Below are 17,736 nucleotides of genomic sequence, written 5' to 3' on the forward strand. Positions count from 1 at the left end.
AGGGGATGGAGCGTGAGTAGGGAGGAGGAGATGCGATGCAATGGGAACTACTTCGCCGCGGCGAAGCAGCGAGTCGCAAGCGCGCGGTGCGACTCGCCGCGACGCGACGCGACGCGACGCGACGTGAGGCGACGCGACGCGACGCGGCGTGGCGCGGCACCTGCCGGGCTGCGCGCGCGTCCAGTACGCTTCGAACGAACATTAGAACATAGCAAATGACGACGAGAACTTTACGATCGGCGACGTGCGATTGGTTGTCCGGCAGGGGCGCGCGGTTGCTAAGCAACGGCAACACCGCGCGCATTACCGGCCGGCGTAGCCGGCACTACGAAGTACGAACGGGGAGAGAGAGAGAGAGAGAGAGAGAGAGAGACTTTTACACAGCGGCGCAGAATTTCGTCCAGAACGACGGTGGCTTTCATGGAGCGCGTACGCGGCGGATTGTAAACGATATACCGTGCGAAGCGGAGCGGACCACTCACACGGACGGGCGCGCTTTCTCTCCCTCCTTTCTCTTTCTCTCTTTCTCTTTCTATCTTTCTCTCTTTCTCTCCATCCTTCTCCTTCTCTCCTTCATTCCAGTCTGTCTCTCCTCCGTCTGTCGCTTCGCGATCACGGACGGTACGACGCACGCTCCCTTTCTTGACGTATCCCCGCCGCCGCCGCCGGTCGCCGGAGATCCTCAGTCTCGCGGTAAAGGACGTCGCGTGAGCTTCAGAGTTTCAGGCCGTCTAAGAGGAAGAGGACATAAAGATGGCAGAGGACAAGAACGAGACCAGTCCGAGCGCCGAGGGCGAGAAGCCGCCGCAGGAAACGGCGGCAGCGGCGCCGCCGGCCAAGGAAGAGCCGACGAAGGAGCGCAAGGAGGACGAGAAGAAAGTCGAGGAGAATGGCGAAGGCGAGAAGCCGAAGGAGAACGGCGAGGAGAAGACCACGCCGGAGCCGAAGGATATGCGGGCGATCGTGCTCAACGGTTTCGGCGGCCTCAAGAGTGTCAAGGCCCTGAGGAAGCCGGAGCCTGCCCTTGGCGAGGGAGAGGTCCTTATACGCGTCAAAGCCTGGTGAGTTCGCTTCGCTCTTTCTCTCTCTCTCTCTCTCCCTTTCTCTTTTTCTCTTTCTCGCTTTCGCCCTTCCGCCCTTTCTCTCTGCTCCGGACTGCTCCGAGTGTTCGCGCGCCAGACTCTTGGTCTATATTCCCTACGCATCGTTCAGCGCTGCACCGAGCCGTTAGATGGAACGCCGATAGAAGCCATATTTTCCCTATTAAACCGCTGGAGCGTCTCGAACTCGCGCAGTTCGACCGGCCTGCTCACGAACGAGCGAGCCATTGTCTACATATACGTATCATATTTTCGATCGAAAATTCCCGAGAGAATTTCATTGATCCCAGTCGATTGATAATCTTGCCATTCTCTATCTTCCGACGAGAAAAACTGTTTGAATTTTCAAATCGCCTGTCAGAATCGCGCATAAATCGATAAACGGCGAATTTTCGTCTCATTGTTTTCGTTAAATTTCCGTTCTCGGCGAATATGAGATTCGGAGATCGGAAGGTCACGTTCGGAGCGAAATAAGCGGCGTCCATATGGACTTTCGTTCGAGAAACCTTTGTCACGAAAATACGCGGCAGGGTGCGGCACACGGTTCGACTTTCGGATGCCCTTCGTAATGCATTTTGCTGCACTCGTCGTTCATCGCTGCGCGAAGATGCGAAGGTCGAAGGATCGGCATAAAAAAGTTACAGATTACGTCATCTTTCATTTTGTTGCGATGTCGATATAAATTTTCTAGATCGTTCGACCTCTCGCTCCCACTTTCCCACGATAAATTACGGAAACTTTTGGTGACTACATTACACTCCGCGATATGCGGGTCGTAGTAATCAGCGACTAGATCCTAATCATCTAAGCGAGTGGAATTGAGGAACATAAATGTTGAAGCTCGGCAATCCACGCCTCATTAGATCGAAATTATCGTACATAAAATTTTTATTATTTTTATTAACGCTAACGTCGCTAACCGTTTCGTTTGTTTTTTTTTCCTCTCCAAGTGTAACATCGCCCGGGCATTGATCGCTCGAGAGATCGCGATTAAATAGTTGAAAAATGCGCTTAATATCGACACTTGATGCCGCTGCACTCCTGCCCCGTTTAACGACAATACAAAGCGCAGGGGGGCGTGATAAAAACACGTCGGAATAACGATTTGTTAACGGTCGAAAGTGTAGACCCCGTGTTGCATTCTCATATTAGAATTTATCGATGCACTTCGCCTCCGAACATCCCATTCGCCACGCACGCGACTGTCGATCGGTGCTCGATCATCAGTGGTCGATTAATCAATTTCCGAAACGCGGGCGTTGCCGCGAGAATTCATGAATCACGACGATCGGCTATTTATTACATTACGTGCGAGAAGGCTGCCGGCTTGATTTTTCAATTATAAAAAGGAGAGAGATGTATGTATAACGGCCTCGCCGCGTGTATCATATCCTGAAAGAGAGGCGGCTTTATCTCTCGCGGCCAGGGACAGTCGCGATGATGATGGTGCACGGGGGAGATGGCGAACATCGGATTCGCCAAAGGCTGCGCGCGGACCTTTTCACGCGTGAGTCACGTTTTATAAAAGCTATTGGGATTGATGAGAAAATAGCCCCCATAGAAAGATATCACGCTGCCAATGCCGGCGAATAAATTTGTCTGCCCCGCTGCAGACACGTTCGTTAAGCTGCGAGCACCCCCGTCGTCGGGACGGACGGCTAAATAAAGTACCGCTCGGTTTGTCGTTTCGATAAAATACCGGTACGGTACCATGATTCCGTAACTTTTAACGACAGCGTCAATACCGTTATCATTGCGCAGGAATTATGTGCGGTAAAAAAGCTGCGCGGCGACAATGGCTGCGTTCAGCAGAAAAAGCAGCTTTGTAACTGTTGTGAAATTTATTAATGTAATTGATTTAGTAATTGGTCCTTAGTTCCTCACTGGATCTAAATGTATAAACCAATTATGTTAATTATTAAAAGTAATCTTACTTCAAAGCGGATTTTAGTGCTTAATAATACTAAATGTAAATTTTTGCAAATGTATTTTTTCAGTTTTATAAACTGCGCATCGATAAGGTTTGTCGGATTTGAAACGCAATCGCAAACTGAAGTTGAAGAAATTAATATCTCAATTTAAATTGATCGTCCATTTTAATAAATGTAAATAATTTATTGCGAAAAATCGTATTAAAGAATTTTACGACAGTCGCAAAATTGTTTTTTCTACTAAACGAAATCTATATAACGATAACAATATTATTGTAAAGGTTAGAGAATTGGACAACAAGCTGATAAATAATATTTCTTCTTTTTTTACGTCACGTGACTGTCTTTTGAAGAAACTCAAGCGCCTCTTCTTTTCGTAGAAACACTAATCCTGTCAAAGATATTTCACTCCAAAAAGTATAAATTTATATGACATAGAAGGAAAGGGGGGATTTAATACGGGCGCTTTTGTTACGTGATTTAATTATGTGAACAATGTTTACAACGGAGCGCAATCACTCTATTGCTTTTTTTTTATTCATCTTTGCCGTTACAGCTTGAGGCATTCTTCCATTTTAGTCGTGCGTGCGTTCACGCTCTTCGCATGTGAGCGTGAACTCCATTTGGGCGTACACGCGCCCTTTGTAGTGAAAGGGTTATTCGTCGCAGGAAATGTCGAATTTAAGATGTCGCGTTCGAAAGTGGAAGCAGTATTAAAAGTGCGTGTCGTTGCTAGAACTGCATTTAGATCAATACTTTTTTTTGATAACTTTATTTGAGAAATCATTTTTTTTATTTTACCATACATAAAAGGAGTTTTTATATTATTATAAATTCCCGATAAAAATATTATTCAACGAAGGTATCCAAGTAAATTTCTCGGAAATTTGACGGCGAGAAACTTGACGGAAAAATTAATACTGTGTTCTAAAATAATAATTATTAAAATTTATAAAATCAAAATTGAAATTTCCACGGAAGACTGATCTCGTATTCGTCTTTTTTCAATATTGAATTTTTTATTATGAGCGATTACATTCGCGAGTAGTTTCCCGTATTCCATGTATCTCGTTCTTGATTACTCATGCTGAATCTATTCGCCGTAGGAAATGGACGATTACTCCTGAATAAAACAGTCCTTCCGCTCGTATCTACAGTGAGACAGCATAAAGTCCAATGAACCACCTTATTTCATGTATAATAGATATTCCCGACGACGAAAGAAAGCGAGCTCGCAAGCCGAGTTTGTTCGGATTCTGCTTCGGAAGTTTAAACTCAAGCGGTCCCGAGAACCCAATAACGCATTCTCGTTTTGCACCGTAGTTTCTTTTTCTAACGGAGGAAGAACCGAGGACGTATATATAAACATTTATGTCATTTTGGAGCGAAGTTCACCCAGTATTCTGTAATCTCTTTTTACATTCCGCGAGTATTCCCTTTTATCTCTCTTTCTCTCTCTCTTTCTCCGAGGCGTTCCTGTAAGAAATTGGAAGCGACGGAGAAAAAAGGCGTGCTCGCGATGAAAGGCGAGTGTTGGAAACGCCTTAAAGCACGGGGAGAGAAAGAGAGCGAGGGAGAAAAGGAGAGAGAGAGGCACACACGCGGATCGCGGTGGCGTATCACCGTCCGCTGAATGGTATCCGTTCAAAGTTTCCCATAACGCGATATTAAGACCTCATTAGTACGATAAACTCGACGAGACAGATACAATGACGTCTTTCATCGGGCAATGCTTCCACGAAAACGCGAGCGCGCGAGCTTTCGCCCGTATAAATTCCAAATACGCTGAGAATTTTACGTGCGTGCGAATGTGCATACGTGTGTCTACTTACACGCGATATCGCCGGTCATTCACGCACTATTTGTGCATAAACCGTCATTATGCAAACCCATCATGAGTGCGTTAACCATGCATCAACGTAAGGCGCAAGAAAGAATTATTCGCGGCTTTTAATTACCACTTTTTTAGTTTACCATTGCGAGTTTAGATCTTCGAATCTTCGGACTTCTATCTTCACCTACCGGTCATTGGCTACGTTTACACCGTGCATTTAGGCCGCGGCCCTTACGATAGATGTCTTTGTTTATCCTGTATATTAAACAAAGACACCTACCGTATAGGTCGCGGACTAAGCGCACGGTGTAAACGTAGCCATTGAATCCTTCTAGCCAGACAAACTTGCATAGCTGCATAAATCATACGTATTAAGAAATTATCCAATCGCATTTCTGTTGTAAAATTCGATTGGATAATTTTCCTTGTACTCATGATTGTGGAGCTCTACAAGTTTATCTGGATAGACCTTCGAGTCTTTTTGAATTCGCGGGTTGTTGCTTGTTGGAGTCTCGAGTTCTCATCCAGAATTCGAATCTTTAGGAGCTTTGATTCTTCCGATGATAAGATCCTGAATTCTTCGAATTTTTTTTGTGACTTAGCTCCATCTCAGCAGCATTACGATATAATGTTACTCGCGGAATAATCGCAAAGTGCATAAGTGCCCGCTGCAGCTGTCGACGTCAAGTCCAGATCTGAAGTGCCATGGATGTGCTTTTATATGGGTATCGTCGACAATCTCGACGATCATGACGATGATGTCCAAGAAATCTTGAGATTATCATCCCGATTAGTAATGTTATGCCTCTTCAATAAATTCTTTTTCGTATTCTCGGATTCACTTCAGATTTTCGGATTCATGATTAAATTAAGAATAAATCGTTGCATAAGTTGGAGCTTTTCGGCTACGAACGATTACGTCGATTTCTGTGCGCACGCATTTACGTTGACATCCGCGTGCGTGCCGCGGGGAGGTGGAAGGGAGGAAGGGTGAAGGCGAGGTAGAGGGTGTAGGAAATACGGGTGTGGTTCGATCAATACGGACATCCTATAGATCTATCGGTGCGTACGTACCGTCGGGTGAATCACAACGAAAAATTATTGCTTACAACGTAGGTCATAATTATATTTCGATCGAGAAATGTTTTGCCCAAAACTTGGAAATAAATTACGCTGTTATCTGTTTTTATCTCAACGCAACAGCACAACACGATTAATCAGTTTTTGTTTTCGATTTCTTTGCACGCGTTAAATATTGAAACGTTGACATATGATATCAATCGCTTTATAATAAAGAGATAAGAGAGAAATTTACACTGAAATAAAAATTTGCAGATTTCAAATAAATATTTACTCCAATAGTACTAACGAAATATTCATTTATAGTAAATAAATATTTATTCAAAATAAAACGGTTATGTTTAAATCGAATAAATATATGTTTATATTTAGTAAACATTTCGTTAGTACTATTGGAGTAAATATTTATTTAAAATCTGCAAATTTTTTTTCTGTGTACCTATGTTAGTTGCTTTATAGGAGTGCGAACATAAATTTTTGAAAGTTTCTGATAAAACTAACTGACGTTCGCGATCACATCTTAACGAATATTTTCTAATTACTCATCGTTTTCTATATTTCATTTAATCCGACCTGATTATCACTGTAGACCACTAAAGGAGATTAGATGTTATTAAAAGAGAAAAAGAAAACGACAAGATCAACGATTTGTAAATCTTCAACTACTAATCGTCGAAATATTTTAGAGCCTATCAAGACAGACTTGCATAACTGCATAACTGCATAACTATATGCATAAAGAAAACTATCCAATTGTATTTCTAATAAGGACGCACATAAATTTCCATTAGATAATTTTCTTTATGCGTATGGTATGCAGCTATATGCAAATTAATCTGGATAGATAAATCCCTTAGTGTCTTTTTAGATTTGCGGGCCTTTGGAATCTTGAGTTCTTACCTAAAGCCCGTGTCACACTATGCATTGGAGAGTGAGTGAGAATTATGAATTAGAGATTAGAATTCGATCAATTAGATAATTTTAATTTCAATCCGTTTTTTTCTATATAATTGATTGAATTTTAATTTTCAATTCGCAATCCTCAATCTTCATTACGTAGTGTGACATGGGCTTAAGGTACGATGTATACTGTCAGTATTGAATTTCATTTTCAGTGTTGACAGTGTATATCGGAGCACGGATCTAATTTTCGAATCTTCAAGAGCTTTAATTTTTACATTCTGATGATACTCTCTAAATTTCTTGGAGTGAAATCTCACACACACACACACACACACACACACACACACACACACTTCAAAAGAATGAAAATACTGCCACTATTGAAAAAATGTGAAAATATTTACACTTTTGAATAAGAATGGTAGATTTTTACTCTTTTTTTTTGGAGGGGAGGATGAGATTCACTCCAAAGGAAGAAAGTCTTACTTCTTTTTTGAAGTGAATCTTACACTAAAAATCGAAGTCTCACTCCAAAAAAAGAGTGAAAATCTGTCATTCTTATTCAAGAGTGTAAATATTTTCACTCTTTTTCGATAGTGGTAGTATAGCAGTATTTTCATTCTTTTGTGGAGTGAGATTTCACTCCAAGAAATTTAGAGAGTAAGATTCTGAACTCTTGAAAGATTTACGAGTCGTGTTCCGCTAGCGTATTTGCAACATGATGCGTGCGATTTTGCGGAGCAAGTGAACAAAGGGACGCGTATCGTTTACAGACCCCACGCCACGATGCGTAGACACTCGATAGAGCGTATCTTAAAATATGCAAAACGACCGCAGTTTGACCATGACGGAATTGTTCATCGCACGCGTATGATTCACGTGGATATATGTATATCGCTGGCGTGGCAAAACAGAGAAACCGATCGGCTAATCGCCGCGTCTCGGGTTATCGTCTAGATTACAAAGTATTTTCCGTTCCTTACCAGTCAATAAGCGTAATCAATGCGATGCGTCATCTCTGGCGTCTATACGAATCGCCGATAGATTTGCTGATCGCATCACCACGGCGAGTCGACAATTTTTTTTTATCGGACACTGAGAAAAATGTGTTGAAAATGGACGGATATAATTAATTATATCAATCAGAATTCCAGTTATCTTATTTAGAATTCTAGTAGATTAGTTTAATCGAAAAATTGTGAGATACGTCATTTTTAATCAGAATTCCAATTAATCAAATCAGACATTTTTCTCAATGTATACAAACTGGAAAAATATAAAAAAATAAGTTAAACCAAGATTAAAATTAATCTGTATCGATAGAGATGAACATGAGGCCCATTTCTATCAATTTATATTAACTTTAATCTCGATTTAATTTACTCTTTACCTTTTTCTAATTTTCAAAACCTGCGGAAAAAGATAAAAAGTAAGCTAAATCGAGATTAAATTTAATCTACATTGATAGAAATGAATACAAAGTGTCAATTAACGGCGTCGATGGAAATTGTACGCGATGCTTATCGAATTACAAATATGAGAATTCACGTGACTTTAGATATCGAGATTGATGGGTCGGGTCGATAGGAATTATTTACACCGTAAAGGTATTACACGAGGCAGTTCGCGTCGCAGAACGAAGCGACACTTACGTCAACGTCACTGCCACGCTGGGATGATTCACTGCAAAAACGATATGACGGTACGCGTTTGGATCCGCAGCTGTTGTCTTACCGTTCGATTCTCTTTTTCGAATCTGGTCGCCTGTATGGCTGTTAGAAAACTTCGGCCGTATACGTTTCTAATCTAATTTACGCATTGTAATTACTGACGACATTATTTTGCAGATATGTTTTGTAGCTCGTTATATTTTCGTCCCGAGTGCTTAGCACAACGCTGTGCAGGTCTAAATCGAACGTCATGTTCGTAAGAACGTAGTTGGATGAGATTAGATCTTCGCGTAGCGGATCACACTTTATCTTCGCATGCGTAACTAATCCGTGCTTTAACCTCTCCCCGTCGCTCCGTACGTCAGCTCCACATACTTTTCTCACCGTTACATCCGCCTGATTGCGATCCGTTTCGCGCGAGTCACCGTCTACACAGAGTAATCCGTCGCGGTTTACTTGCACACCAATAGACTGCCGTCCGTCGTCGTAAAAGTGCAGCAGCCTCTCTCGCCTTCTCTGTCATCAAAGATGATATAAAAAAAAAATAAAGAAAAACTTTTATATCGGTATACTCTCTCGTAGTCTCCTCTCTTACCCTCTATTTAAAAACAATTGATAATTCCGTTCGATGGGGTCACGCGTGTGTACAGTAATTGCTACGTGCACTTTTCTCCAAGTGCGCTCGCACTCCCTATATTTTTCCGCTGCCTTAAGGGGATCCTAAAATTTATTTTATTTTACCTCCTATTTTAATTACCTCCGATTATTTTAATTACGATAATTTTAAATAAGTATTTTATTAATTACATTTATGTACAGAATTATATTAATTTATATACAGAAAAGTAAGAATTATGCCAAAAATGAAAAAAAGTTGGAAAATTATAGTTTTCTTTGCTTCTTTGATATTAATTCATAATATGTGCTTCATATACAAGTTTTATAGGTACTTGGTACATATAAAACAATTTTAGTTTGGATCGAGGATTACATGAACAAACAATGTTGAGTTCTTAGAATTAGACTTATGCCCATTTCTACTAATGTAGATTAACTTTAATCTAATTCAACTTTTAATCTCTTTCTAATTCTTAAAACTAGAAAAAGATGAATAGTTAAAATTAAATTACATTGGGAGAAACGAGTAAATGGAAGATTAGTTAGAAAATTTACACGTAAATAGTAGGTATATATGTTCCTACTGAATCGGTAAAACAGACTTTAGTTAGGATCCTCTTAAGGAGTTCCTAAAGCCGTCTGTATTACCGACTAAATCGTAATTTTTGTATAACAAATACTTTTTTTCTTTCACAGATTCAAAAATCCTTTTCCAGAATTAAAGTACGAGTACACATTAATAAGCGTTTGTGAGGTGGAATTTATGCCGAGAACGACAAAAAATTTTTCTTAAGATTTCAATTTCGAAATTTTTAGTCGTTTTCGGCATAAATTCCACCTCACAAACGCTTATTAATGTGTACTCGTACTTTAATTCTGGAAAAGGATTTTTGAATCTGTGAAAGAAAAAAAGTATTTGTTATACAAAAATTACGATTTAGTCGGTAATACAGACGGCTTTAGGATCCCCTTAAGTAGCAGGTTTAACCCTCGCCTCTTTTTGAAAGAAATAACTGTCGCAATTGCCGCTGAAATGCCAGCGACGAAATTCCTCGACCGATTCTCCTCCGACAGTTCGACGATATCGCAAACTTTTCTCTCTTTCTCTTTCGCGTTTGTTTGCTCGGTGATGCAACGATAATAAATAATTCGCCGAGCGTGGCTAATATGGTATCGTATTAACTCGCTGGCATCTCAATCGACGCGTTGACTTTACTCGCTCGTAATCGCATCTATGGGAAAGATAATCGCTCCTCTTATCCGCGACATGGCTCGCGCGATTGTTTATGAGCTCCTCTGCTCAATCCTCTTTGTTTACCGTCCGCCTTTCTTACGTGGAAGATTTAGGTTAATGAAATCAGAACCTGGCTTATCTCGAATAATGAAGTAGCCGGCGCAAGGAGAGAAATTGACGTCGCCATCCTGTTCGGCCGACCGACCATTTATCCCGCGACTTTACGAAGTAAATCGCGAGGCGACCGAGCGCGCGTAATATTCCGTTTGCTATTTATAGCCCTTCCGTTCCCTGCATAATTCATACGCGTTCGCGTCAATTCGCGCGTGCCGGTCCTTCGTAGCCTAAATTGAGTTTAATTCGTTTCTCCCTTTTTTTTCTTTCACGCGTTTCGCTCGCGTTTTTTTTTTTTCGAGGTGGGAAAATGGGATACTTGGGAACTTTACACACCTATTCTCGAGATAAGGTAACGACGTCGCCAACGTCGATATCAGCGTAATGACCGCGGTGCGCAAACCATCACATATCGCATAAACCGCGTTGTGCTCGTAATACGTACCTTCACTGCCGTTCATGGAAGTTCAGACATCCGCATAAATTTTGCCGAACGGTTCTATAAAAAATGAAGACATTATAAAACAATTGTTATTCTTTCATATATCGTTATATTTTAGGATACACTTACTAACACCAAGAGTTTTATAAATTATTTTTAATTTTACATGCCAAAATTGTCTTTATTTCGTAAAATGTTGATAGTATAATCGATCAAAAATTCGCTCAGAGAAAAAATGTGAGCTTATACTGTAGTTAGTATATGTTGCCAGCTTATTATCTTCTGTGTTCATTGAATGAATATTGGAAATTTATCGATTACCCCCTCAATGTTCTACGAAATAAAGATAATACATTTTAGCATATTAAAATTATAAAATAAAATAATAAAATTATGAATAATTTATGGAGGTGTGTGTGTGTTGTAAGTATTTAGTGTACGAATATTACTCTCTAAAAGTAAATTAGTGTATTATTACTGATTACATCAGTTATAAGTGTAGCACTGAAGTTATCAGCGAATATTTACTGTTTTTCAGTAATAATACACTGATTCATTTTAGAGGTTATTGTTTTCTGCAGATTCAGTCTGTAGAAACCATAACTTCTCAAAATGAATCAGTGTATTATTACTGAAAAACAGTAAATATTCGCTGATATCACAGTTATAAGTGTAGCACTGAAGTCAGTGATAAAATACACTGATTCACTTTTAGAGAATACGTATACAAGTATTCTAAAATATATAAAAAAATAACGCAATTGCTGGTTTACTATGTCCTAATTTTTTACATGACCATTCGATAATATTTACGCGGATGTCCGAACTTACATGAACGGCAGTGTATATATAATATACGGTGTGTACTTTTCCGACATGCACATGTAGAAATACCGCTGCGGCGGGTTCGGGTGCACTTTCACTCGTCCGGACGTCGGCTCCGATCGAAGTCACGCGAGATTCGTGCATTTGATTTCGCCGTACGATTACGTAGCCCCATAGGCGCCTCGGTGTCTTCTACGACGATCGATTGACGTGTATATCCATGGAAAACGCACGTTTCACGAGTGAGAGAGAGACGGTGTGCGGGTCAAAGGGCGACGGTCTGGCTCTCCTATTTAAATGTAGGCAGGGTTGTTTCCGTTCAACGGCACTTCTCTTTAACGATATACGCTGTGTGACACACACACTTTGGGATTGAGTCTGGACATAATTAACTAGCCGGTTTGTTAAAATCGCGCTGGAATAACCTTTGTATTCAACGACGTGTGATCGGATTCGGTAACTTGAATTTCTTTCTTTCCGTGCAATGTGTCGATTGGAGACACCCTGTATACTGTGCGTGTCTCTGCGCCGGCTTTATGCGGCTTTGTGTGACCCTGGGGTGCGTTGCATGTCGCCGTCCGGTCCGGTCCGTCCGTTCAATTGCCTCTTGCCAAGAATGGAGAAAATTATTCCCCTCAATTCGACGCAATTTAGAGGAATTAAGCGATCGCGAGCCGCGAGAGCCGCACTTCTTTGACTCGTAACTTCTGAACCTTCTCCTTGTCCTTGTACTCGCGTCTCCCTTCCTTCTTTTTTTTTTTTTTTTAGGAACCTCTCAATAAGAGCGAATCGTCGAATCACGGTTACTCTGGTTCCCACGAGATCCTCAGGTAAAAATCGCTGAGAGAACAGAGGGCCCGCATTACTCGGCAAACATTTTCAGTTCAGTTCCGTTGTTAAATTATAGTCCGGTTTATCGTATATCGTTCCGCTATTATAGTAATATTTGATCGGCTTCCCGTACGCGATCGGAACTCCGAGCCAATATCGTGGAATTAAATTGGCAAATTCCGATCGATTAATAGCCGTTCATATTGGTCGCTTTATTACACACAATCGATCGCTTTTCTTAATTATCGCTTGCCGTTACATTATTCGTTAATTATCCGTGCGGCGGATATTATTAGCGTGCTGGTTACTCCGAAAGGGTTAATGACAGTACGCAGAAATTCTGCTGGCAGCGGCCGGAACGGACCGTTTTTCTCCGAGCGCGATCGCAGCTCCGAAGTCCGGCGCGCCGGAAGGAGCGGAAACGACCCTAAGTGCGACAAATTGTGAAAGTAATGGACGGTAATATAATGTCTTACAAGGTGAATGAAAGCGTCTCGCGTTGGGGTGTGCGATCGGCTCTAAATCACGCACGTTATCTCTACAGTTAACTGCAACGACAGCGCGACGCGTCGCGACCAGAATTTCATTACGCCACATCAGGCTCTCCGCAACTGTCGCCACCGCCGTCACCGCTGTTGTTTTATCTTTGTGGGACGGAATTTGTTTTCGTCCGCAGTTGCGTCCGCGCTTTATTACGTTTAACTGTCGTATTTGCGCTCAACGAGTTTGTATTAGCAACTGATAGAACGATGGGTGGTCACGAATAGTTGAAAGCTCGCCTCGTCGACTGTTCGACGAGCTTATTATGTACGGCGCGAAATGTCGGTGTTGATGTTTCAGCATGGAAATTCTACGTAAATGATCTATTATAAAAATGACGATACACATAACAAATTGTATATTTCGTATATATATTTCTTTTAAATATAATTTTCCTGTTCTTGCCTCGTCGTTATTTTTCTTTGAAGGACGCTGCACTAATTATAATATATAAAAAATTGGGTCCTGGTGAAATGGGATGGTTTTTACATATATTATGGCTTATAGCGTGAACATGAAAGAAATGTTATATATACGTATGACTTAAATAAAAGGTATCAAAGGTGTAAAAACTTGTGCTCGCAGAGCACCTTTGATACACACAGCTCAAAAACTCTCCATTATTGAGTCTCGTATCTACGACATGTTTTGTTCACCATATTATAAGCTACATCATATGTGAAAACCGACTTATTTCACTCGGACCCAATTTTTCAAGTAATTAGTGAGGTCCTTATAAAGTTTTTCGACCAGAATGTACACGATTATCTGCACGATCTACATACAACAATTACACGTTGAACCGTGTGGACTGAAACCATATGTTGAAGCGCAAAAGCCGAGAAAGGAGTTCCACGTAGCTTTATATCGTTGTATTTTACTGCAGAGAGGCTCGGTACATTAATCGCGACGACGCCACCCTCGTTCCGGCGAGCGAGGCACCTAGCGACCCCGGATAGTTAGTTTTTACGGCCATTTAAAATTGCTAATTTTAGACGGTGGATTTTTCCGCCACGCCCTGCAACTGCACGAGGGATAAGTCCGCCACGACAGCGCGCGAATACTCCACGTCAGCGGACGGGATTTAATAGAATCGGCTTAATCCAATGCGGCGTTTCGGATTGGCGTTCGCGGACGCCCGTACCTGTCAATAAGCCGCGGAATAGAATCATTGTGCTGTACTTCGACTCGTTTCGCTTCAATTCGTCCTTCGACGTGGGGAGCGTGGTACCGTCCACGGTTATCCGGCGCAGCCCGGCAAATGATGCGTAAGTCGCGCGTGTTCCCACGTATTACATTCCTCCCCGTTTCCCCGTCCCGCCCGTCACGTTATTGGACACGCGGATAAATGTATACGCTTTTCGATCCATGCGATTTATTGCGTACCGATACATCAGGTATAATCCTCCTATAAACTTGTTACTTGCGTTTGCGACTACACGAGTTGCACGTGTTCCGACGTTTTGTTCGGCGTTTTCTATTGCTTTCGAATCCGTTAGGCTGAAACTCTACAGTAGGGTAGTAAACCGTAAGAAATTGACCAATCATAGTCGATTATTTTCCTCACATTCGACTGGTCAATTTCTTAAAACTTACTACATTGTCCGAAAATTGGTGAAGCATGAAAGATTGAGTCAGTCTGAATATAAAATATAAGATAACATTTAATTAAAAAAAAGTGATTAGATTTTCAAGAATCATTGATCACGAATGGCATGTGAACGGCATAGATTTTACATCCGAACAAGATTTATTATGCGTTTTTACAAGAACTTATTGTATATCAAATCCATGCAAAATGGTATCTGAAGAGGGCTCAATCTGGTAGCCGAAACTTGTAATGTGTTTCTCAATTTATTTAATTAAATGTTATCTTATATTTTATATTCAGACTGACTCAATCTTTCATGCTTCACCAATTTTCGGACTATAATTTTTACGTATTGACTCTTACTTCGCCCTTTATTTATTATTTTTATTTTTATATAAAGAGTCCTTCTATTTGTTTAATACTTAATACATTGATTGTATACTATTATTAATGGAGCAATGATAACTCTATCCGTTGAATTAAATATAATATTTGTTTATTTTTAATCTCCATGTACCAAAATGTAAATAAAATTTTCTATTCCTCTGATACCATTTCTATAGTTAATTTCAAAATAAACATCGTCCACATTGACATATGCATTTAGTAAATAATAAATGAGTTAAATTTAATTCACTTTCTTCAGTTAAATCTTGTCTAACTCCATTTCCATGTTTCGGTCGAATTAACGATGCATTAGGAGCAGTGACGATCTATAGAACTGACTAAAAATAACTCAAACTGGATATAATTTAACGTGTGTCGACCTTACACGTCGTGGCGAATGCGACGATTTAATTATACATTGTCAGCAAGAGACTCCGTGAAATTCGAAAAGGAACAATGCGCGGTTGATACATCCAGTCGTCGTTACGTGAATCGTGAGGGGAATTTTGTTCTCCAATGTGGTGTACCGTTCGCGACCGCAAACTTCCTTCGTTACGTTATCGGCGAAATGTATGCTATCGTACAGTACAGGCACCAGCTGCAATGCATCTATAGTACAGTAAACCCGTGAGGCTGAAACTATACCTCTTTGCACGTCGCGAATGATTCATTCTCTTTCGTCCATCAACAGAAATATCGACAGTTTCTTCTACTTTCTTTTCATTTTTCATTTTATTTATATGCAACGTGACAATACGTACACGCACACACGCGCAATGGAAAGAGGAAGCGTATAGCGAGATAGAAAAACTGATACGTGTAGCGATAAGCTCCCACGTGGGCACTTCTGATACGTTCGCCAACCTTGGACGAGATTTCACCGAGTATACGCGGTGATTCATCACGTGGTGCTCGGTGCTCCAGGAAATTACATGGTGTATCGCGTAAATTGATAACAATTTACGACATATCTCGCGAGAGGCGCCGTGCAACTGTCGGTGTAATCGAAAATGGAGTATTCGCATTCTCAAGTTGATCGTGCTCTGACAGCTGCTTTATTCGGAATAAATAAATAATAAAATGAAACGAAATAAATGCATATATAAATTTGTTGTCACATCCCTCTGTATTTCAAACTTATCAGATTTTCTTTATTATGTTTATTTATTTATTAATTTTTTTTCATTTTATCTCATCGTTTTACTAGACAATTGATATTTCTTTTCGTTATTATTTGGTCAAACAATTCAGATCTTTTCAAGACTGCGAGATGATACATCGACATGCAAATTGCCGTTTATCCGACGATTTTGGTGAAATCCGTCGACAATTTTCGTAGAAGTGCCATCGAACTTTTCGTCGGGGGCGCCAATGGTAAATATTTCTCGATGCCAATGAGTAACGTCGCCGCGACGCCCGTGGTCGCGTTGCGTGCGACGCCAGCCGTCGGTCTAGGCGTCGCGGCGCCTTCGCTTTCGTACCCTCCCTGTCAGTCGGGCTGTTAGGTACCGGTGAAGGTAACTACACGTATATATTTTACGCGAAAAGACGCGAACGAGTTCTCGTTGCTATGCGAAGCGGTTTCTATTCCAGCCCTCTTCAAATGCTTCACGCGCACATATGATATCCCTACGCAACGTACGCATAGGATTTTATGATCTAACTCTCTCGGGATTATCCGTGTTCCGCTGAAAATGAGCACGTTTGTTTGTCCCAAAGGACTAAAATCAGAATGAAATCCTAGACGGCGAGATATAGTAATCGAAGAATAGTGTTAAGGGAATCCTAAAGCCATCTGTATTACCGACTAAATCGTAATTTTTTGTGTAACAAATACTTTTTTCCTCTTTCACAGATTCAAAAATCCTTTTCCACGATTAAAGTATACACATTAATACGTGTTTATGAAGTGGAGTTTATGCCGAGAACGACAAAAAATTTTTCTTAAGATTTCAATTTCGAAATTTTTTGGGTTTCGGGGGCGCCATAAATTCCACCTCACAAACACGTATTAATGTGTATACTTTAATTCTGGAAAAGAATTTTCGAATCTGTGAAAGAGAAAAAAGTATTTGTTATACAAAAATTATATAGTCGGTAATACACTGAAAAAAAGATTGGCTGCAGGCTTTAGGATCCCCTTAATAACGTTATGATGACTATGTCATGCTAATGACACGGATGTTGCGATGCAAAAAAAATTAATTAGTCTTGGTTATAACCATTTTCGATGATTTATCTCGATTTTTCTATCAGATAAATCCACGCAGAAATATTTAAGTTACCCTAACAAGGGAACGTGTTACATTGCAAAAGTGATACGAAAAAAAACTAACGTTTACCAGTTGAAAGATCACGTTTGAAATAGGTATTCTAGATAGTAGATTCTATGGATCCTATGGATTCCGTATCCTATTTGAATCGGTATATGTTTGGCCTATTTTAACTTATTGTTAATTGCAAATTTTGATAACAATGCACTTTTGAAAAAAAATATTTCGATAAACCTTGTAAGGTTTAAAGAAGACTATCAGATAAGCTTCTTAGGTTTTGAGTTTAGGGACTTATTGGCCCACTTGGGACTAATCGTAAGATCCAGTTTAACCGAATGTACACTGAAAAAAAAGATTGGCTGC

The 17,736-nt window shown here is 40.6% G+C and overlaps 1 protein-coding gene across 1 annotated transcript in view; it reads left to right on the forward strand.

The window, feature by feature from the left end:
• Positions 1-345: 345 nt before the first annotated feature.
• LOC108720317 (synaptic vesicle membrane protein VAT-1 homolog-like) overlaps positions 346-17,736 on the forward strand; it is a 27,208-nt gene continuing 9,817 nt past the window's right edge. The window contains exon 1 of the mRNA XM_018444257.1: positions 346-1,061. Within this exon, the coding sequence (XP_018299759.1) occupies positions 754-1,061 (308 nt within the window). The 5' untranslated portion in view covers positions 346-753. The remainder of the gene's footprint in view (positions 1,062-17,736) is intronic.

The sequence above is a fragment of the Mycetomoellerius zeteki genome, unplaced genomic scaffold, assembly GCF_001594055.1.
Source record: "Mycetomoellerius zeteki isolate Tzet28-1 unplaced genomic scaffold, Tzet1.0 scaffold149, whole genome shotgun sequence".
Lineage (NCBI taxonomy): Eukaryota > Metazoa > Arthropoda > Insecta > Hymenoptera > Formicidae > Mycetomoellerius > Mycetomoellerius zeteki.